General features: G+C 52.3%; 2 protein-coding genes and 2 long non-coding RNA genes across 4 annotated transcripts in view; 3 read left to right on the forward strand and 1 right to left on the reverse strand.

Annotated features, from left to right (window-relative positions):
- Window positions 1-26: 26 nt before the first annotated feature.
- LHFPL5 (LHFPL tetraspan subfamily member 5) lies at window positions 27-3,993 on the reverse strand. The gene is made up of 4 exons (XM_032710773.1): window positions 3,534-3,993; window positions 965-1,201; window positions 606-638; window positions 27-344 (listed from the first exon to the last, which is right to left on the reverse strand). Exons 1-3 carry the CDS (start codon window positions 3,943-3,945, stop codon window positions 622-624), a joined length of 666 nt encoding a protein of 221 aa, XP_032566664.1. The 5' UTR covers window positions 3,946-3,993; the 3' UTR covers window positions 27-344; window positions 606-621.
- Window positions 2,444-3,716, forward strand: LOC116798383. The gene is made up of 3 exons (XR_004360883.1): window positions 2,444-2,611; window positions 3,086-3,219; window positions 3,423-3,716. It is a non-coding gene; the product is annotated as an uncharacterized LOC116798383 (long non-coding RNA).
- A 2,379-nt stretch (window positions 3,994-6,372) lies between the features above and the next one.
- Window positions 6,373-21,884, forward strand: part of FKBP5 (FKBP prolyl isomerase 5) — a 29,126-nt gene continuing 13,614 nt past the window's right edge. The window contains 2 exon segments of the mRNA XM_032710755.1: window positions 6,373-6,483; window positions 7,099-7,221. Coding sequence (XP_032566646.1) covers window positions 6,388-6,483; window positions 7,099-7,221 — 219 coding nt within the window. The 5' untranslated portion in view covers window positions 6,373-6,387.
- LOC116798382 lies at window positions 16,805-21,103 on the forward strand. The gene is made up of 2 exons (XR_004360882.1): window positions 16,805-20,876; window positions 21,004-21,103. It is a non-coding gene; the product is annotated as an uncharacterized LOC116798382 (long non-coding RNA).

Below are 21,884 nucleotides of genomic sequence, written 5' to 3' on the forward strand. Positions count from 1 at the left end.
TCTGCCCTGAGCAGACTAGCACAAAATCCAAAACACTGATTTTTATTTTACTTTTTATTCATAAGTAATTTCCTTGAAAGAAGGTGTACAAACCCCACAAAAAAAGCAGCAAATCACTGTCATTCCCCTCTTGCCCAGGACCCATCTTGCTGATGGACTCAGAAAAACCCCATGTCCAGTTTGGGCTCTTCCCATCAAATAAACTCCACGAGTGCTGTGAGCCAAGAGCAGCCCCATGGGTGAAGAAAACAGTTGTAGAAAATCCACAGAATTTGGTAAGTTTAAATCTCCTAGAAAAGTCACTTTAAAGAAAAGAGCTGATGAAAGAAGAGCTCTGGGTCTCCCTGGGAACAAAAAGAATAAGTCAGCTGCTGCCAAATGGAGCATGACTTCAAATTTTAAGCTTGTGTTATTTCATCATTTGGCAAGGGTTTATGTTTTCCCAGTTCTGGGGCACAAAGCAAAGACTATTTCCTCTCTAACCACAAATAAAACTAATGTAACTATAGTACCAAACCCAGTTGCCAATCGTTTAGTAATCAGAATACAACAGCAACATTATGTATGCTGAGAAGAAACATTAAAAGTCTGTGGGTATCACTTACGTGGTAATGAGCTCTGTCAGTCATTTCCCTCTTCTGTAAAACAAAAAAAGATAGTTACAGTGTTAATGGGGTGTGGTATAAAACTCAAAAGTACTGGTTTGTTTTCAAAAAGGGAGAAAACAGTTTAAAACAGGATGAGGAGAAAGCCTCATGCCTGTGAAAGTTAGTATGGGTCCATTTGGGCTCCTGCCTTGTTCTCCATCAGTCTTCTGCCTGCTGCTGCCTCTCCATCCCTATGAAGCAGCGTGATGACTATGCCAGGAAGGAAGCCAGCATCCTCCCAAATAACAGCAATGAGCTGAGTGGTTGAAACACTGCAGCAGGACAGGACCCCAGAGCTCAGCCCTAGCCGTCTTTACCTTTATTTTCCACTTTGAAATCGGATGGGAGGAGGTTGTCCTGCCGGTTCCCCAGCACAAAGGCCAGGAAGGACAGTATGAGAGCGTCGAGGATGCCAATGATGCAGAGGATGTAGGCCCAGCGCACGGTGCAGGCACCCAGTGTGTATTTGTCTGTCTTGTCCCCACACAGGCGCTTCACCTCGCTCGAGTCCCAGCCGTCGGGGTAGATCAGGCAGCCAATCATCAGCCCAGTAGCTGCAGGGAGAGGGACACACGTTGCCATTGGGGGACATTACAGTGGCCACAAGTTGCGTCCTGAGCTGATACTGGGAGGTGGAGGAGCATGGCTGCAAACGCAGCGCTACAAACAGATAAGGCACTAGAGACTGGCTTGCCAGGCTTACAGGGGCCCTATGGTTGCCCACCACTGTGGGTTCTGCTCTGTTCCACAGCTGGGGAGGAGCAGGATACAGTATGCTGCCTTCCCACAAGTCAAGGACATGCTGCACCAGCACCTCCCATCACTCTGTTGCCCAGACAACATCTCTCCTGCCTCTGCATGCATCCTTGGCCATGTCACTTCAAAGGAATGTTTTCTCCAAACAAAACTGGAATGGGTTTAGTCTGTGCAAGATGGAGAACCTTCCTAGCACCCCTGCAAGTAGCTGATTTCAGCTTAGGGTTTGCTAAGTTAGAGCTGGTGTCAGCAGCAACCTTTGCAGGCAGATTAATTCTGCTTGTTCAGCTGTTGTGGTTCCAGCCCAGCCACAACACATCAACTCCTCCTGTGACTGTTCTCAGTGCACCCACAACCTCAACAGCTGATTCCAGCCTGGCCCCAGGGCCCTCAGCATGTCACCTTTGCAGCTTTGCCACAAGAGTTGCAACAACCTTAGGCTTTGAAGCTCCTGTCCCAAAACCTTGGAAGTACTTTTTTTCCCCTCCCAGCATGCCAGAAAACTGTTGTATTACTGGACAAGAAAAGTGACCGGGCTTGGGATAAGAGATGAGTTCATCTATAAGGCTTTGGGACATGATTAACAGAGGCCTTTCACATCCTCCACTGTTATCTTGGTGCAGAGCATGGAAGTAATTCGTGTTTTATGTGTTTGGTACAGATGCAGGGCTGTTCCCGACTCCTCTCACACAGAAACAACCCATGGTGGGACCTCTGGACAAGCAGATGTTTGTCCATGCCCCTCTTGGACATCTGCAGCCTCCTGCAGCAGTGAGATGCACCTTGCCCCACACCAGTGCCTCTTCTCTGTCACTGGGTGCTCAGTAAACCAGAAAAACAATTTTGAGGCAGTTGCTTTGTCCTTTGCTGAGTTTTCTTTTTCCTGGCTTGGGGACAAGCAAGCAGCAAGGGTGAGGCAGGCAGCTTCCTTGGTCTGCAGGGAAGATTTCTCTTCACCGAAAAGCAGCTGGTTTATTCTGTATTTAATTAATCTTCCCTGTAACTAACTGAGAGGAGAGGCACAGAGAAATGGGAAAGCTGGAATGAAATAATTTCTGTGAAAATGCACCCTGGTGCACAGCAAAGGCCAGGAAGTGAATCCTCTCTAAGCCCGCCCCCTTTGTAAAGTAATTCCTAAAATGCAGCAGCACCTGACCAGTTCTGCCTGTGACGTTTCTCTTCCCCCATCCAGAACAAAAAAAATACAGGTAAAAGCCCCAAATACCACAGCAAAGCCTTTCCCTGCTCCAGTTCAGCTCCCCAGGATGCTGAGCTGCCCCAAGCCTCTTATCTAAATCTTTGCTTGAGCTCGCTTCTTTAGCTGGGAGCTGGAGAAACCCTGATGGACGTCTCACAGAGTGTCAGCTGGGCTGTCCCTTCCGTGGGAGCTGTGGCATGAATGATTCAGGAGCAGCAAAGGGCTGGGTTGGGTTTCAGCTGAGGCTTTGATCAAAAACAGGAGCTGGGTTACCAGGTGTCTCAAGTGCACTGGGAGAGAGGTGGGGAAGGCTAGAGATCCACAGGGGTGAGCAGAAAAGTAGGAAAATGCGAGTGATGGTACCAAGTCATACAGTCAGTCTCCTCCTCCTCTTCCATCTTCCTAGTACATTATTCCCTGAGCTCACAGAGTTATTAAAATAGCCCAGCAAATGTTTCACTGTCTCCCTCCTTAATTCCTTCAGGATTCCAAACACAGCAGGGAGCTCCATGCCCCAGCTCTGCGGGGTTTTTGTGCTCTCAACTGATACTCCAAAGCCGCAAGCTCGCTGCACGGTGGGGCTGAGCAGGAGCGCTGGCTGGAGGGAAGCTCCTCCAGGTAAGTGGAGCCAAGCCGGGGCCGGGCCGGAGGTGCCACGCGGTTTTGCTGCAGCAGCAGCACCCAGGGGACGCATCGCCCAACATGCAGTGAGTCTGCTGTGTCTCAGCTGCTCTGACAGGCTTTACTTACTACAAACTCCACACTGGTAACCAGTAAGGGAGAGCAAATGGCATGAAGGTGACACAGGTGTCTCTTTACAGGCCAGCCCCGCTCTCAGCAGGGTCGAGGTGGGGGCAAAAAGGGAAAAGCGGCTCTGGTCGGATCATGGGCAGCTCCCAGCCCCTCCCGTGCATCGCCCCAGCCCTGCTCACCTGCTGCCAGCTGCATCCAGGCACACACTTTATAGACGGTGGCTGCGTTACAGAAGAAGAAGAGGCTGAAGCAGAGGATGGAGCCAATTATGAGGAAGGTGGATATACCTACGAAGAACATGGCAGTTTTGAAGGCACTGGAAGGGATGGTGCCGAAGTCGAGGGGGCTGCCCTTGCAGATGAGCTCCCCGGTGAGCGCGTTGCCGATGCAGTAGGAGAAGAGGCCGAAGTAGCCGGCCTGCGGCGTGTCGATGCTGTCGCCAATCCAGTACGGCTGGATGAAGGTCACCACCATCAGGATGGAGAAGCAGAGGGTGAAGAGGGCCCAGAGCACTCCCATGGCCCGCGCATTCCTCACGTAGTTGGTATGGTAGATCCGGGCTGCCTCCTGAGCCGGCAGCAGCTTGGACATGGCGGGGCTCCTGTCCCGGCCCCGCTCCCGGGGCCGCGGCGCGGCCCCCGCCCGGCCGGCAGCGGCTGGACCGCCCCGGGGGGTGGCGGTGAGACCTCCCCCACACACCCCTAACGAGCCGGGGGGACCCGGGAGGAGCCGGCACGACCCCCGCCCCCTGAGCCGGGAGGGCGCGGCAGGAGGCAGGCGGCGCGGCTCGAGGTGCGGTCGCGGGATGCGCTCCTGGGATGGGCCCCCGGAATGTGCCCCGAGGGTGTGCCCTGTGTCCCTGGAATGCTCTCTCGGGATTTGCCCTTTGCCTCCACCGTATGCCCTACCATGCACCCTAGGATAAGCCAAATATCCCCAATGTGCACCCTAGGATCTGCCCTGCGACGCACCCTGGGCTGTGTACCAGAGTTGCACCCTGTGCCCTGCTGTGCACTCAGGGATGCACTCTATCCCCTGCCTTGCCCCAGAAACGTGCTGTGTGCCCTGCAATGTGCCATGCACACCCAAGATGTGTGGCAGGATGTGCTAGACTGCACTGTGTACTCCTGGATGTGTCCCAGGATGTGCCACATGCCCCAGGATGCATGTTGGGATGCACCCTGGGATGTGTCTTGCCCCCCAGTATGTGCCCCAGAATGTGCCAAGGGCTGTGCCATTAGCCTTGGGATCCCACCAGGCTCTGCTGTGTGCCCTAGGCTATGTCCCAAATTCTGTGCCTCCTTGGCTGCTCCCTTCGGGCCTCCCAGCCCATGTCACAAGGGTCTTCCCCCACAGGTGGGGAGTACATAGGGTGATGCATCGTATGGGTGGTGGACTGCAGGCCCTTTGACCCCCCATTGTAGCCTAAAATTGGCTCTTAAAGAAACCTTTAAGAGTCAATTTGTGAGTTTTAGAAGCCAGGCATTCTTTATTACGATGCGCCGTATAATCACAGCACTGCCCCAGGAATCAGTTCACCAAAGTGCACACAGAGGTATCATCTTCACTACAGCTTATATGTCAGTGTTACATGATTATTCATTTTTCGTTCCCTGCATTCTTGTTGCATATTTATGACATCTCTCAACGCTTTTTAGCATGCATACATATCCTTATAAGGTCTTTGAGGGGCTTCATCAGTGATCTCTGTTGGTTGTCCATGTCTGGAACCCCCAAAGTTCTAACTGCCTTATGAACTTCAAGACAATACACCTGGTTATAGAGGAACTGGGTGTTGCTTGGCTGGCTGCCTCAGTTCCCTTCTTCATTGTTTCTTTACTTTGCTTGGTTAGCCCCTTTAAATCACTTGGCTCAGCTATATGTAGTTTCTACGGTACATTCCTCTGTAAAAGTTGTTAGTTCTTGTTGCATCTCAAAACTCAGATATCACCATCAGCTCCAGGGCTGACTGGGGCTGCGAGCAGGCCGGGGACCATCCCCACAGTTTCACTGCAGAAAGGGAAATGGCTCATCCTGCTACAAGGACACAGCAGAGTGTCAGCCAGCACCTGTGGTAGGGCCAGGTCTGCCCAATCCCCATGTTCCCATGTCCCCATGCCAGAGGAGCATGGGCAGCCCTAGAGCCTGCCCTGACAAGTTGCAGGCACTTGCAGCCACCTTGGGACCTCTCTCCAGGAGCCACATCTGCCTCACATCCCGAGAGACCACACAGGTTCAGCTCCTGTCATGAGGACTGGATGCCACACGCCAGCGTGACAGCCATAGCCAGCGTCATCCTCGGCATCACCCCTGCAGCTGTCAAAGGTCAGGGCTGCCTGGCCATTAATCATTGCTGAGAACAGCCAAGCATGAAAAGCTGTGCTGTTCCCAGGGCTGTTTTCCTTTCATCAGCTGCAGCCCCCAAGCACTTAAACATAGAGCAAATATTTGGCAGGGCAAGGTGAGGTTCTGGCCCATGGACTGGGGACCTTGGAGAGCTCTGGAGCACTGAGAAAGGCCAGCAGGATGCTTGCAGGGGGCTGAGCTCTCTCTTGTATGCTTGGGTTTCTTGGCATCTGTGATCATATCATTTGAGTGATGGAGGATCTGGTGACGGGCACTTTCTCATGGAACAGAGCTCCTACCATGGCACCAGCCCTCACTTTGCCTGGGAACCCCCCAGCAGAGCCCAGCAAGGAGGGCATTTCAGAGAACCTCAGCTCCACAGCTCGCTGTTGCCAAGGTGAGGGAGAGGAGGGAGGACTGGAAGCATAGGAGTGCCGTTACTTTGCATTCATTTTGGCCAAAGGAGCTGCCAAAGGGCAGGTTGACATCGCCAGCAAGGGACAGTCACCTGGGAATGGGAGCTGGTAGCATTGGTAGCACAGGCATCACTGTTTCCCTGCCCTGGGCGGTGAAGCACTGCCCTAATGCCACGAGTTGAGATGTGATAGGAGCGGCCACGTCAGCTGATGGAGACACCGGCTATAAAGTGCCTGCTGGCCCCATGGTGGAGGCACAAGGGAGCCCACCATGGCCAACGTGGTGCCTGCCTGCCTGCTCCTGGCCCTGATGCTCCTGGCCCCAGCTCTGTCAGCACAGCAGGAACGAGGGCTCATCTTCAACTTGGTAAGAGGAGACTAACCATGATCTTGGCACAGTGGGGGTTGCTCCCGTGCTGCAATGGGGCACACAGTGCATGGAGGGTTGGAGGTGTCTGCGGTGCTTTGGCCTCTGGCAGCAGTTATGTGAGGGACCCCCAGGATGATGGATGCAGACACCAAGAGCAAACCTTATCATGTCTGGGAAAACTGAGGCGGGTGGGGATGATGTGCTGGGTTTTCCAGAGTTGTGAGAGATCTTGGAGCCTGGAAAAGCAGCTGTGTAAAGAAATAGGGAAGTCATAGAGCAGATGAAACTGAAGCTCTCCAGCTGCCTGAGCCAGACAGAACCCCCACCCTGGGTGGCTCTCAGGGACTGGGGAGGGGAGATGCTTTCCTGTGGTGTCTCAGCCCTGCTCCCATGAGCCCCACAAAAACAGCACCTCAGTGGGTGGTGTTTTGGGCCAGACTGAGGAAATGCTGCAGACTGGGAGACTCAGGGATGCTGGCAGTGGTGCTGCCCCTGAGCTGAAAGGCAGAGCTGGTGTTCGACACCCACCCAAACCCCTTGGGCCCACAGCTAGGGAGGGATCAAAGGGGGACGGAGAGGGACCTGGTGCTCAAGCCTTGCCTTGTCATGCAGGAGATTGGGGAGCTGTGCCTGCAGAGTGTCCAGTGCAAGAGCGGCTGCTGCCACCGGACCAGTGGCCTCAGCCTGGCTCGATGTGCACCGAAGGCAGCCGAGTTCCAGGAATGCACCCCAAGGGTACGTACTTTCCTGCTCCCAGGGGTGGCTGGGGATGGGGGCATGTCTCCCACACTGCATCGTGTCTTGGTTCCCTGCAGAACATCTATGAGGTCTATTACAAGTGTCCCTGCGAGAGTGGCTTGACCTGTGATGCTGATAAGACCATCGTGGGCTCCATTACCAACAGCAACTTCGGCATCTGCAAGGACCCCCGGGGCTTCTACAGGAGGTGAAGAAAGAGACCCCCTGGAGTCCCTGCCCCTGCCACCCTGCCTTTCCCCTTCCCAGGGATGCCTGGATCTGGCTGTGGGAGAATTGAGTAAAGAGCAGCTTCTGCTGAGCTGCAAGCCAGCGTTTTCACTCGGCGCAGGCCCTCTGGCCCGGGGATGGGGACAGCAGGGCCAGAAGGTCCTGGAAAAGCCACAGGGACATGATAGTTTTACCTATATGTGTGTGCAATCGTATAATAATCTGGTCTAGGTCAGCAGAGAGCCATGGGGTGAGCTGTGCTCAGGAGCAGTGTTAGCAAAGGGGGTGCAGGGGAGGGGAAGATGCAGCAGCCCAGGATATGAGGGAGCTACTTGGTTGTGCTGGATTTGTTTTATTTCCTGCTGTGGTTGCTCTGATTGGAAACATTTCCTAGAAAAGGTTGTTGCTAAGGGAAGAGGAGCTTGCAGGGGTTGTTGAAGCTGTGGGTGCTCATGGTTTGGTGGTCATGTCCACCTCCCATGTCATGCCACACTGTGGGCTCTGGATGACCATGCCTGCACCTCCTCCTCATAGTGAGCAGATGTGGCCAGGAGGTTAGAGGTCAGCCAGGTGGGAGTCCTCCTGAAAAGGACCTTGTAGGGGCAGCAGTTGTAAATGCCATGGGAACCCTCATGCAGCACCTCCATAGCATCTTGTAGAGTATCTTCTCTGCTGAAAGATGTGCAGGGGCTTTGGGAATTCAGGATGGACCTGGGGAGAGACGGTGCTGGGAGCAGCCCTGGCTCGCAGTGAGGTGGCAAATCCCTAGCCCTGACCCCGGCAGAGCTGTGCCCTGGGCAGGGTAGCCTGCAGGGTGTGAATGCCCAGCTTGGAGTCAACGTTTTGGGCATGGGGAGGGAGCACAGATGTACTACAGCAGGATGAGGAAGAGGAGGCACCCATCTGGCAGAGCTGAGGAGGGAGCAGGAGATGAAGGGGTCCATCATAGAGGGTGTTCTTGGCTTCTCTCATGCAGATTTCATGCATGTTTTTTTGCCCTGGGGGCACGGCAAACAATCAGGTACCCCCAGTGCCGCTTGCCACTGCCCCAAGGGGCTCTGCACCAGGTAGGGAGGCCACAAAGCCTGGGGGCCATACCTTGCAGCTGAGAAGGTGCTGTAGGAAACCTTTTTTTCCAGGAAAAGGGTGACTGGCAGCTTGATGATCTGAACCTGCAGAAGCAGCAGGGACACGTCTGGGAGGGTGGCACAGCTTGGAGGGTCCCCATTGTGGCAGCGTGGGGACCTTCTGGCCCCTGAAAGTTTGACTCAGCGGAGCTGCAAGAGGAGAAAATTCTGACTTGGATTTAGTTTAAACTTGTGGTGGGTGGTGAAAGCTTTGGGAGTCTTGTTCTCATCGTAATGGTGGCCCTGGCAAGAGGCCACCAGGTGAACATCCTCACCAGTGCACCCCTGGTGTTGTGGGGTGCTGCCAGCCTGGGGACAGGGGGGACCCTACCTAGCGTAGGGGTAACCTAAGTTGGGAAGGGGGATATGAGCAGGGCATCCTTGTGCAGGAGGTTTTGCTGCAGCAAGGTTCCTTGTGGGGGGACATGTGGGAGATGCAGCCCCAGCAGGGACCACCTGGGTAATGAAGAGGAACAAGCATTGGGGTACTCCTTCCTCCCTCAGTGCTTTGCATGGGGTTTAACCCTCCTTGGTTAAAAAGCAGTGAGGAGTATGAGACTGAAGGGATGTTGGGGTGAAGGGCAGCCCAAGACCCTCCCCAGCCTCACCCCATCATCAAGATTGCACCCCACTGTCAAACCCATCCCCTCCTGTTCACCATGGGGTACCCCGCTTACCAGGAGGTGGGTGAACATTCCACCCGCCTGAGTGTCCCCCCTTCCTGCCTCCCCTGTGCTCCCCCGCCCGCCCTGGCTGTTGTTACTCGAGGGTACAGGATGTTCTCACTCAGCCGAGCTCCTCTCCCCCCTTCTCTCCCCCCTTTCCGCCAGCCCTTGGCCTTCACCTCTTCTCCTCTGCACTGCTTAACTCTGTTTTTTTCCAAAACATCACCTTTCCTCTTCCTCTTCTTCCGCCTCTTCTTCTTCTTCTTCATTTCTTTTTAATTTCTGCACAGATGCACTGATGCTCCTTCTCTGCCCTCCCAGGGAGTCCCTGCACCGTCACTTCACTGCATCTTCAGTGGTGTGCCCACACAATGCCCAGCTTTGCAGACATCCCCAGCAAAGATACCCTACTCCCAACCTTGCAAAACATTCCAAGAAAGTGTTTGTTGAGCTGCCTCTCTGGCTTTGGCCTTGGCATGTGACAGAGGGAACAATGTCAGGCACTCTCCTTTTTCCCCACTCTGATGTTTTTCCCTGGAGTTGGAACAGGAAAGGACCTGAGTGAAGGGCAGGGACCTGCTCCAGGCAAACCACAGCCCCCAGGGTCCCAAAACCTGGGTTGGAGGATCTCGGTCTCTCCTCCATCCTCAGGGTTGGCTTTGGGCTGGAAGTAGGGTCTCCTGAGGAGGCTCCCCCATTCCGGAGCAGCCCAGGGCTAGGACTGCCTAGCTTGGAGCAGTAGTGGAGGGTTGCAAGTGGGACATGGGGGACGCAGAGGTGGCCCTGGAGGACATCCAGGCACCCCACACACCTCCATGAGCCCCTCATGATGTTGTCCAGCAGGGCCCAAATGGAAAAATCCTCAGACTGAATAATTTGCCCTGCTGGAAGAATTAATTAGTGCAATACAGGGATGTGAGGAGGGTGGGTGGGGGAGGCTGATGGGCTGCCTCAGCCTCGTGAGAACTCGACAGTACGTGCTTTGCTACAGCCACTTTGTAGGGGTGGTGTCAAGCTTAGATCCCCCCTGATGAGTATTTTAGCATTAAATTCCCTGAAATGCTACTGAGCAGGGCTGGGGGAGCGGGCCAACCCCATAGGTGGGAGAGGAGATACTGGGGGATACCTGGTGTGGCATGGCATTGCTGGGGATGCACTCTGGGGATGCTGAAAGGGGTGTTAGGGTTGATGCCTGGGGGTTGATGGGGGTGTGATGCCGGGGCACTGCGGGGGGGAACGCTGGGGGAATGCGGGGTGATGCCGGGGGCCACACCGGTCTTCGCCAGCCAGGGGACCCGAGCGGGACCAGCCGCTTGAGGTCCCGCAGTGGCCCTGCCCGGTCGCCTACCCCCTCCGTCCCCCCCGCCCCCTCCCGGCGCTGAGTCAGGCTGTTCCTGGAGCTCCCGCGCCGTACATCGCGTCCCAACGCCAAGCCCTGGCACCGCGGCCCTCAGCCCGCCCGGTGCTGCTCCCGGCAGGGGCAGGCCCGGCCGCCCCGGCGGCTCCTCCGGGCTCCCTGGCTGCGGCTCCCGGAGTGTGGGGCTGAGGCCGGGGCGAAGCCCGGGAACTCCGGCGGTACTTGGGGGGACGCAGCCGTAGCGCTGGCCCGAGGATCGCTTGTACATATCCCTGCCGGGTGTGCCCTGAACCCAGGGCGCCCCGTGCACCCAGCAAGCACTAGGGCACCCCGGGGGGGATCTCCCCGGAGTGTTTTGGGCCCCAGACCCCTCTAGCAGAGCATCTCCACTGCAGGGCACAGCCTGCTGCTGAGCGTCCTCGAAGTATTGCACCCTTTGCCACCACCCCCGCACCCAACCCAAAGAGAGGTTGCCAGCCGCACCTCCCACCCGACACCCCTGTTCGAGTGTGGCAGGCGAGGAGCCCCAGCCACCCCCAGCCATCCGCCCTCCCCGGCGAGGCTGGTACAGTTCGTTACGTCCAGACCGGAATGTACTTTGTGTTGGAAGTGGCCACCAGCCAGGACGGCAAAGCCGGACTTTATTTATCCTCCCTGCTCTGGCCCCGCTGCATCCTGCCCTTACTTGTGTGGGGCTGGATCTCCAGCAGGGCTGGGGGAGCCCTAGACTCTGTCCACCCCTCATCTGCTCATCGCCAGCTGGGGAGGACAGGGATTTTCCCCCTTTCCTCAGAAGATAAATAATCTGGGAAAATATTTGTGTCCTTTCAGCTTGTAAAAGCTGTCCCTGGTGTCTGGAAGGAAGTGTCCAGAGGGAAGATGGGGATGCAGGGATGGGTCCAGCCCCAGCCAAAGCCTCTGGGTGGAGGTGCCCCTGTCTGCTGGCAAGAGGGTGTTTGCAACGGGACCAGAATTTGGATCACAGTCTGGTAATTTATGGATTGGAAATACATGTAGAAAGAGCCAGCCCTAGCTGTGATGCAGAATGGAGCAGGATCAAGCCTGTGATGGAGCTAGGGCTTCTCTGGCAGTCCCCATGTGTGGGGGGTATGTCCTGGCTCCTCTGCTGTTCAAAAGTCATTGTAGGAGCCATGAGTCCAAGCTAAGAGAGGGACGGTGTTGCAGCCTCAGGACGGATCAGAGGGATTGCCCCAGGCTGGGTCTGACCAGATCATTCCATGACTAGACAGAGAATCCCTCCTGTGGCCTTTCCAGTAGGAGGATTTGGGGGGAATTTAATACAGAAAGCAGCTTTCCAGCCGCTTTGCACCCCCGGGTCAAGTATCCTCATACCAATGAGTTGTCTTGCACTACTGCCTCCATTTCCCCATGCCTCATGTCCACCCTGTCCGTCCATTCTGCTGCCAGTGCAGCTGCACCTACAGCCAGCAGCAAGGACACAGTGTTCTCCTGTACTCTGCTGCCTGTTGTGCAACACCCGGCTGCGCCTCCCATAACACACAACTTCCCATGACCACAACGCCAGGCTCCTGCCACACTGCACCCCTCTGCCTGAGACAAACTGGGCCCTTGGAGGGGGCACATACAGGGGGTGCAGGTGGGCGAGGCCATGGCATCATCAGGCTGCAAAAACTGGTTTGATCCCCCAAATGGGCAATGGGGATCTGGGTACTGGGGGGAACGATGGATTCGATCCCCCTGGTAAGGGAGCATCTTGCATGGGTCAGCTAGCCCAGGACCATTGATTTGTGCTGCCACACACAACATGGAGAAAACCCATTTCTTCCACTCTCCAAGGCTTGAGAGATTGACTGATGTGGCTCTTCACTGTGAAACTGAGGTGGAAGGACTCCTCTCCTCTCATGCTCTCGAGGCAGATTAACACTGGTTATTTTTAGCAGAAGATAAGGATGAATAAAATATCCCCTATTATTTTTAAATTTTTTCTCTTTCAGGAACTGCTGCTCTTACCTCACACAAGGTGCTTGGGAGCAGCACAAGGCAGGGCAGATTTCTTGGCTTTGCTCCCTTGTTCCAGTGCAGGGCAAGACTTTCCCTCAGACTCCCTGCCCTTTTGGGGCTGGGCACAGGGCTGGGGCCGGACATGTTAAGCCAGCTGGACGGTGAGGGGGAACAAGCAGTACCCCTGGCAGCCGCCCCAAAACCAGACAGGATTATTTATGGAACAGATTTCCTCCAGGTTGTGTTACAGAGATGTGGGTGAATGGGGCAGACCCCAGCACTGGCCAAGTGGGAGATTTTGGACATCTCACCACCCAAGAAAGCAGAGTGAGCTGAGGGGTCCAGTGCTGATATAGCAGTGTTTTGGAAGATGTCTTTAAAAAAAGCAGCTCTGGTGCTTTCTTCCCATGTGTTTTGTGTGATTTTTTTGATGCAAATTTACCATTTTTGTAAGGTTTGCAAGGACAAACCAGGCTGAACCCCCTCACTGCCGCCATTGGTCCCACACGATTTTTCAGGGCTTAGGTGTTACTTCGGGGGCCTGATAGAATTAAGCTATGTGGTTTTCTAATATTGAAAACACACAGTATTTTTTTTTTTTTTGGTAAATGGAAATGTTTAAAACCAAAATGCAAGATTCACACGGGTTATTTTAGAGAGGGAAAAATGAAATGTTGTGAAAACAATTTTTTTTCCCCCTAAAGTGGGCTTTAATTTTAACTGTATTTCTGATAAGTGACATCAGTGTCTAAATTACAGCCGGGGAAATTGAACTCAGAATACAGAGCAGACCTGTGAGAAAGCACCTGCCAAGGCAGTGCTGCCTTCAGCTTGGCCCTGGGGGTTTTTTTGGATTAACATGTGGGAATCAGGGTGCAGGCTGGGAGCAGCAGGGACTCATTCCAACACAAACCTGGTAAAAAAGGACACTTTATAAAGTACTCAGAGATGCCCCATTTTAAATCTGTCCCCAACTTTCTTTGGCACCTCTTCGCTCAGGCGCTGCAATTAGCTGAACGTGCACAAGCGGCAATGAGATGCTTAATTGCAAATGTACATTATTTCTAATCTCGGGGGGTATTTTGAGGCAGCTTTTAACAAAAATCTTATCTCCTTCATACCGAAGTGGAACATTTCTGCGCGTCCCAGCAGCCGGTGTGTTCTCCAAACCCACGTCTCTCTGTCCCTAACTGCGGAGACAAATTTTTCACTTCCCATTACAAACCCCGAGAAGCTTGCAGGCGTTGGGGTACCTGCGGGGCGTTGGGGGGGGCTGGGGCACTTTCGGGGCATCGCACGGGGCTGGTTGGGTCTCTGGGGCCGGGGTGCCCTTGAGGAGCTCGTCTGAACCTGGTCCCCCGTTCTCCCCCGATGGAGACAGCCCGGGGCTGAGGGAGCATTGGAGCACTTCATGGAGCCGACCCCCGCGGGCACCGCTCGGGGCCGGGGCACCGCTCGGGGCCGGGACCCCGCGGAGCATCGCTCGGGGCCGCACGGCCGCCTCTCCCGCGCGGCTTCGTCGGCCCCGCCCGGGCAAGTGCGCGGGGGCGACCGGGGGGACCGAGCGGTCCGGCCCGTCGGGGGCGGGGAGAACGCCCTCATTTGCATATCTGCTCCAGTATAGCCAATGGGAAGGCACAGCGGGCGTCCTGGTCGGGACGAGCCGGCGGAGCGGCCAATGGGGCGCGGGCGGGGCGGGGCGGCGGGCGCGGTGCCGGGAGGCGCAGCCGGGCGGGCGCGCGGGGTCACTCGGAGCCGGGCAGCGGCGGCAGGTGGGTCTGGGGCGCTCGTGGGGGCCACGCGTTGGGCTGTAGGGTCCGGGGGGCAGTCTGTGTGGGGCTGAAGAAATGCCGTGGGCAAGGGAGGCGAAAGCGTGGGGCAGTGCGGTGTTGGGGAGAGACATTCGTGGGGCTGATGGACCCTGCCTGGGGCTCCGTGGAGGGCTTCGGGGTCCCGCGTGGGGCTGGAGCATCGTGTGGGGAAGGAGACGGTGCCCTCAGCTCTTGCTGTGGGATGAGGATAGGATGGGGGTTCCCACCCCATATAGCCCCTTCCGTGCAGGGAATGCCCGAGAGAGTTAATGCGGAGGTGCCCGAGCGTTGCTGGAGGCACTGGGGTGCGCTGGGTGGGGAGGGGACGGGGCTGTCATCATCTGTGCCAACGAGATGGTGCTCGACGGAGGGCATTTTTCTTTTCCCCGCTTCACCTCACTAGACGAGGCTCCTGGGCGCAGCCATAGGGTTTCCTCTAACACCACCGACCAGAAAGACCCTGCAGGGTGTGTGCATTACTATATAGCGCCTTTGGCAGCAGGTTAAGTAGTTGCTCAAGGTAAATGTGATTTCTTTTTTTTTTCTAACTTCTGCTATTTTTCCCTCTCTCTGGGCATACAAACTCTTTCAAAACTTCTGTTTTTAAAATGAATGTTCGAGTGAACTTACTCTTCTCAGGAGACAGTATTTTACACAATGAGCTATAGGAACTCGTGGGTGCTGGTGCAAAAAACCCTTAAAAAATAAAGTAAAAAAAAAAAGGCCAGGAGCTGATACTTTACGGTTTTAAACATAGAGTTTAAATAGTGTCTCACCATAATGGGCTATTAAACTGTTGAGGTGGATTTGGGATATCACTGGGGTATCAACCCCAGCCTGGATACTGGCAATAAAAGTTAAAAAAGAGAAGTTGAAAGAACAGATCACTCCTTCCTTTAAAATGTGGGAAAGCTGTCTCCCTCCTGCCTCCTCCCCTGCCCTGTTGAAGGGCTGGGGAGAAGAAAATAATTAAATACATCTGGTAGAGCCTGTATCTGGCTTTTATGGGCTGTTTTCCTGAAGGTGTGGGTTTGATTTGGATGGCAGTGCTGCAATTTGGAGATACTTGGGTTTTATTTCCAGCCTGGTACCCTGGAGATGGGACAAAACTGCTGGGGGGGGACAGAAACGCCGCTGATGGAGAGGGAACCGCTGCCAGGGGATGTACCAGGAGTGTGGGCTTGAGCAGGAATAACTTCCCAGTGATGCTGAGAGTTTTGCAGCCCAAAGGTGGGATGCTGGTCTTTGGAGGCGTGCTAGTCCTTGGCCCTGCAGCTTGATGACAGCAACTTGTGTGACGCAGGAAGGGGAAGGCAAGGTTGGGATGGAGCTGAGTGCTCACAGGAGCCAGTGGTAGTGGGGTGCTGGTGGAGGAAGGGGTGGCCGGGGGCTTTTCTGTGGGCTTGAGATGGTGGAGCAGGTGGGTCTTGTGCTAGGGAAAATATGTGGTGGCATCGAGAAAAGCAGATTTCTGGAGAGCTGGTGGAGAAGTTATTGCTTCTGCTGAAATGCATGGGGAGGGGTGACAGCATGTGGCCTCTCTGGTGGCTTTGAGTCTTGAGGATGGAGTGGGACTGGTGCTGGAGGGGGTCCAGTGGGGAAGGCTGGCATGATGGAGGCTGTTCATGGTGCCCACCCTGCCCAGAGCAGAGGTGTCTGCTGGGATCACTGCTTGTGCAATTCTTTTTTCTTCTTTTCTAAAAAAATAAAAAGAGATAATCTCCACTTCCCAAGGTTGTATTTGCCCACGTTGAGGTCCTTTCCCAGCACTGTTAGAGCATCTTCCCACTGGGATGAGACAGAAAATAAGGACAATTTCTGAATAAAAACCATACTGCATCCCTTGAGAACATCACTGCTGTGTAATTAGATGTGTTTTAATTACCTGCTTGCAGAAGGAGAAAGTTTGCTGGAAGGTTTGAGATGCTCAGCACCAAGACCATCTTCTGTCTGGTTGCAGCTCCCAGGCTGCCTCAGGGGAAGAGTATTTTATAAACTAATTGGAGAATAATTTATCCTCAGTTATTTACCCTTTTATACTTTTTTATATTTTATTTTATAGTCACTCTCAGTTATATGTATTGATATAAAATTGTTTCAGCCCCTTGAGGGAGCTACAGAACTCATACAGGTCTTGTGCACATCACAGGGAAATAGCAAATTACTTAGCAAAGGTTTTCTTTTATTTTAGTACTCTGTGTTTGTGGGTGTAAAGAAGTGGCCATGAGTGCTCTAATGTACAAGTTGTTCATGTAATTTGTTTGTCATGGAGCCAACAAGCTTTTTCCGTAACTAGTAATTGTTATTACTAAGGATTTCTGATTTTGCAAGTGAGTGTGTTGGAAAATTAGGAAAATAATACCAAAGTAACTGTCAGAAGTGAAGAGCTGGGATGATGAGGGACTGCAACGTCCCATTTTTGTAAATAGCAGTATTACTCTTAGATACTTAACCTCATTAAAAATACTCTTATTTCAAGTACTTTTGGATTTATGTTAAATGTAATCACTTAATAAAATGAGCTCTAGGAGGCACCACCTGACAAATAGCATTGTGTCTGGGATGTGACCCCCATCCCATCAAGGAGCCCTGGTGGGATGCAGAACTCCTTTTCTGCCCTCAAGTGATGTACACGAGTGTGTACGTGTGCCCATGCGTGTTCATGTGCATGTTCATGTGCATGTTCTTGCTCCTCTGGGCAGACAGGAGTCCGGGAGCCCTGGTGATGGTCCAGCATCATCCCCAAAGCTGCAGTGTCTTCAGCCCCCAACCCTCCTTCTGCCCAAGGGCTGACCCTGCCTGCACCTCGCAGTATCCCCCAGTGATGGCCACCCTGGACCCCCTCCTGCAGTTTGTCCACTTGTGATGTTTCCTTGTCCTCTACAAGAAATCCTGATTTGGCACAGGAACAAGCTGGTGTTTCACAACATGCTGGGAATTGCATTTTGCCCAAAATAATTTGGCATTTATAGCCCGTTGGTGCAGATGGTCTTGTGTGCCGAGTTATTTCTGGGCGCCAGCACTGCTGGCAGCGATGCTGGATGCTGAGTCGGGGATCCCCCCTTGGGATCCGGCACTTGGCTCTCGAGGTGCTACCGAGCCCTTGTGCATGGAGATAAGTGATTAAATACAGCATTTGCACTGCCAGGGGGTGCTGCCATTTGGGGTCACCTGGCTGATAGTTTCTTAGAGAAAGCCTGAAATCTGTTGCAAGCAATGAGATGCTTTTAGAAATGGAAAAAAAAAAAAATCTAACTTTAATTGTCAGATTTATTCTGGAGAAAAGACTAAATCAAAACAGAATTGGTGAACAAGGAGTTTCTTGTTTATTCCCATTTTGTATTTATTTTAGTCTCCTCAAGCTGTCCCTTGAAATTGAATTTGCTCAGCATTGATGTAGCTGCTGCCAGGAGGCTGCTTTGAGTCGCCTGTGGAGGGCTTGGACTTCACCGGGGTGTGCTGTATGGGGAGGGAAACTTCACATTTAATAGCCAGAGGTGAAATATTTCCTTCCAAAAAGCCTGGCTGGGTCTGTTCTCCCTGGTTGTTTGGACCAGGGGAGAAGACATGATTGATAGGAGCCTGCTTATTTTTGATGGCAAAAGACCCAGTTAGAGAGTGCCAAGGAGTGGGTAGTGGGATGTCAAGTACTTTCTCACATTTTACAGATGGTTTATGTAACCTTCTTGTCTATATTATTATATTTTTTTCCCATATAGTTACATAATCCTAATTTATGAAAGCTTTAGGAAATTGCATTCCCCACTGTGATGTGAGTGTCTGTATATAATGGCCTCTGAGCTTGTTAGGATGCAGCGCTTGGCCCTTCTGCCAACCATCTCCCAAGAAGCTCAGGCAGGTGTGGAATAGCTATTTATACATTTATTGTATTTCCTTAATTATTTTCTTTTAGCCATCATCGAAAGCTGTTTTAGCCCCTCAGGAGGGGTGCACACCCTCAGGAGGGGTGCAGGCTGTTGCCTCTCCCTGCTGATGCAGAGCAGAGGCTTTGCTGCTGGCTCCTGCATTCCTCTTTTTTCCAGTATTTTTGAAACCTGTTGCCTGTGGCAGAATCTTGCTGTGATTTTTGTGATGGGAGCAGCTGAAATCCATGCTGGGGCCAGGGATGGCTTTGGGGGCCAGGAGCTGTAGAACATCGATGTGTAAAATATCCTCAACTGCATCGTGTCCCTAGCACCTTCTTCCCTTGGAAGAGCAACAACCCATAAATGTTTATGGCTTTTGCTCTCCCCAGTATACATTCATCTTTTGAAATAAGGGAGGAAGAAAAGAAAACGCTGCCTTTTTTTTTTTCCATTTCACATGAAAGCAGAAGGTGTTGTGTCTCTGGGTCCCCGCACTGGAGGGGATGGACCACAGGCTGCCAATGGGATGCTTGCAAGAGAGTTCAAAGGATTTTTATCTGTGACTTTTTTTATTTTGAAGCAACCTGGAAAAAGCACCAAGCAAGCATTTCCTTGCTGTTACCTTGCTAGGTAACTAGCAAAAGAGCCAGATTATTTTTAATGGGTTTATATTGTAAACTGGGAGGATAAAACCACCCCTCTCTGGAAGTCTTTTGTGTGTTGTTGGCATGGGTGTGTTTACCTCACTCTGGGGGATGCAGAGAGACTGAACCCAACTTGCTTTCGCCTGAAATATTTTTTCTGGCAGGGATTAGTGACCCGTCCTGCTCACTTGTTCCTCTCTCTGCAGCTGAAATTGAGGGCAGCCTCTTATTTCACATATTTAAAAAAAAGATAGTTATGACTTGGATCTTAACTAAAACCATTTCAGAAGCTTAAAAATATTAGCTAGGCAGAATGGTTAAGCAAGTGTGATGGGAACATACACAGTTGTATTTGAGTTAGTTGCATGCAGTAGTTTTCTCACTTTGTTACTCTTCATTGTTTAAAAACCTTTCCTTGCTGCTGCTCTTCTGTTAATAGATTGATACGTTCTGGTTCCTGGGAGGTGATTGGTGACTGCATCCCCCACTGAGGTGTCCCCACGGGATGGGTGGCACCGTTTTGCCTGGGAGAAGCTCGGGAGATACTGGGGTTTCCGTGGGCAGAAGGTGTTAAACCTAGAGCAGGGACTGGCCGTAGATAAAGGAGAGCAGGGAGTTTGCTTCGGTCCCTAGTGAGTCAGGGCTCACCCTGGGCATGATGGAGGTTTGTTAGAGTGCTGGGCAATTAAAGCAGCTCTGTTTGCATTTTGGTTTTTTGTTTGAATAAAAGTTGCCATGCCCGGCCTGCTGGGATGTTGGCTGCTTGCACAATGTGTGTGCTAGGAAGTAAATCGATCCATGTGAGCAATAGTTTCAATTTTATGGCTTCCCTGTTTAAGGAGGGAGGAAAAAGTCAAGTGGCTAGGATTAAAAAAAAGAAAAAAATTAATATTTAATTCAAACTGTGATGCGTGAGTGTGAGAAATGGCACTCGATGTCTGGGTGCATCCTTATGTGTTGGGATGGAGCTGAGGATTACATGGAGCTGCCTTGTTGGTCTTAAGAAGGTCATATTTTGTTAGTAATCCCAATTTGAATTTATTATCACCATCTACTGGGTCTGTGCTCAGCAGTTGGCATTGTAGGTGTCTTAAAACACTCTTGTCTGGGTAAAATTGCTGCTCTGGTCTTCCCTCTCCTGCTGCACAGGGACAGTTTGCTCAGCAAGAAGATATTTTACCCGATAAAGTAATTCTTGTGATCAAAGGGGAACTGGAACCCCGGTGGGACAGTGGAGAGAGCCAGCTGCTATGCTAATTGGGTTGTTCTTCATTATCAGTCAGCAGGTGTGGTGGGGATGAAGGATGGAGGTGCAGCCCCATGCTGCTGCCCAGTTTGAGGGGCTGGGATTCGGGGTGATGCTCACTAGCATTCATGGCCCCACATCTTCCTGCTATGCATTTAGCTTTGTTGTTTTTTAGCCTGACCTTTGCATTGTAAAGAAACTCCCTCCCGGGTTGCAATCTGAAACTTTTAGGGCTGTTGTGGTGCGTGGAAGTGCAAGCACTTTGTGCTAAGTGAGTCTTAAAAAACTAAACACCAGAGCAGCCAACTCTTATTTTTCCATCCTGCTAATTTTCATCCTAGTAAAAAAATTGGACCAAATATAGCCTTGGTTTATTTTTTTAAAAGCAGATGGTAAGATGCTAAACACTGTTTGTGGAAACAGCAAGTCAAAACATCTTCCCATGGCTGCAATGAGCAGAGGAGCTGCCATGGGAAATTTTCGCCATAGTCTCATCACCCCTCTCTGACCATGGTGGAGCATCATCTGTAGCTCAAAACTGCTGTCTCAGTTCTCCCTTCTTCTTAAATCCTGAAATACTCTTTTAGAATACAGCACATGTGGTTTCTTTCCCCCCCACCCCCACCTCTTCTTACCAGGTGTTTTCCCACTGTGTCTCTGGGTGAACACCTCCCCAGACTCTCCCTGGACCTTCAATCCTTCTCCAGCAATTGCATGGTGGCAAGGTAAGACCCCTCAAAACACTACCCAGTCTTGCTCTTCTTCCTCCTTTTCCCCTTCTGTGAGCCTCTGAGATCTGCAACATGAAGTTTCCATTTGGAGCTGACAAATTCCTGGTATGCTGATTTCTAGGAAACGTGGCTTGGGGTCGGGATCGTGTGGTTGGTGAAACCCTAACATGTGTGATACCTGCCTGTCCTCAGCCTGGGGTCAGACATCTGCATCCAGTTCTCTGCTCTGAATTTTCACCCATTTCTCTGGTTTGGAAGATAGCAACACCTGTGTGGAGAGGGAATTGTAAAATTAAATGACTTGTTTTTATGACACAGATTTCTGTACTTCTCCTACCTGTCCATGTTTATATCCCAGGGAAATGAAGCAGGAGGGAGGATGGTTTATCCCGGCTTCATTTACAGATATACAACATTAACTTGTGTGTAGTAGCAGCAGTGGGAGAGCAGAATCTGCTTGTTGTGTCAGACACACCCATGGGCTTTTGTGCAGGGTAATTAATTAGTTCCCTCCCTATATCCAGAGTACACATGGTCCTGCAATGAGAAGATTCAGGCTCTGGCACCACCAGCAAACTTGCTCAGCTCTCAGTGACATCCCTGTCTGCTTGGCATTTAAGTCTCAGGGAGCAGCAGATATTTCTGCTGTTTGTTTCAAATTAATTGGGATTTTGGACCCTAGCCAGCCTCCTTCTGTTGCTCCAAATGGGATATAAGTGGGAGCAGCATGCTCTTTTTTCTAACCTAGTTGGAACTGTTTTTGCTGGACAGAGAAGTCGTGAGCTCTTTTATAATGTGGACCACATCTTAATAGCTGGTCTTGTGGGCTCCATCCCTCCCACTGCTTCTGACGCAGAGCGTCTCCCCTCCCGCTCGCCTTGGCCAGCTTCCCTGGATGACTCCTCTAATTGCTTACGTAGAAAAATAATGAGAAGGATGTGTATGGTGTATTTTTAGATGTCTCTTGGTGGGATTTAGCAACCGGCAAGCCAGAGCCAGCAC

The sequence above is a fragment of the Chiroxiphia lanceolata genome, chromosome 25, assembly GCF_009829145.1.
Source record: "Chiroxiphia lanceolata isolate bChiLan1 chromosome 25, bChiLan1.pri, whole genome shotgun sequence".
NCBI classification, from domain to species: Eukaryota; Metazoa; Chordata; class Aves; order Passeriformes; family Pipridae; genus Chiroxiphia; species Chiroxiphia lanceolata.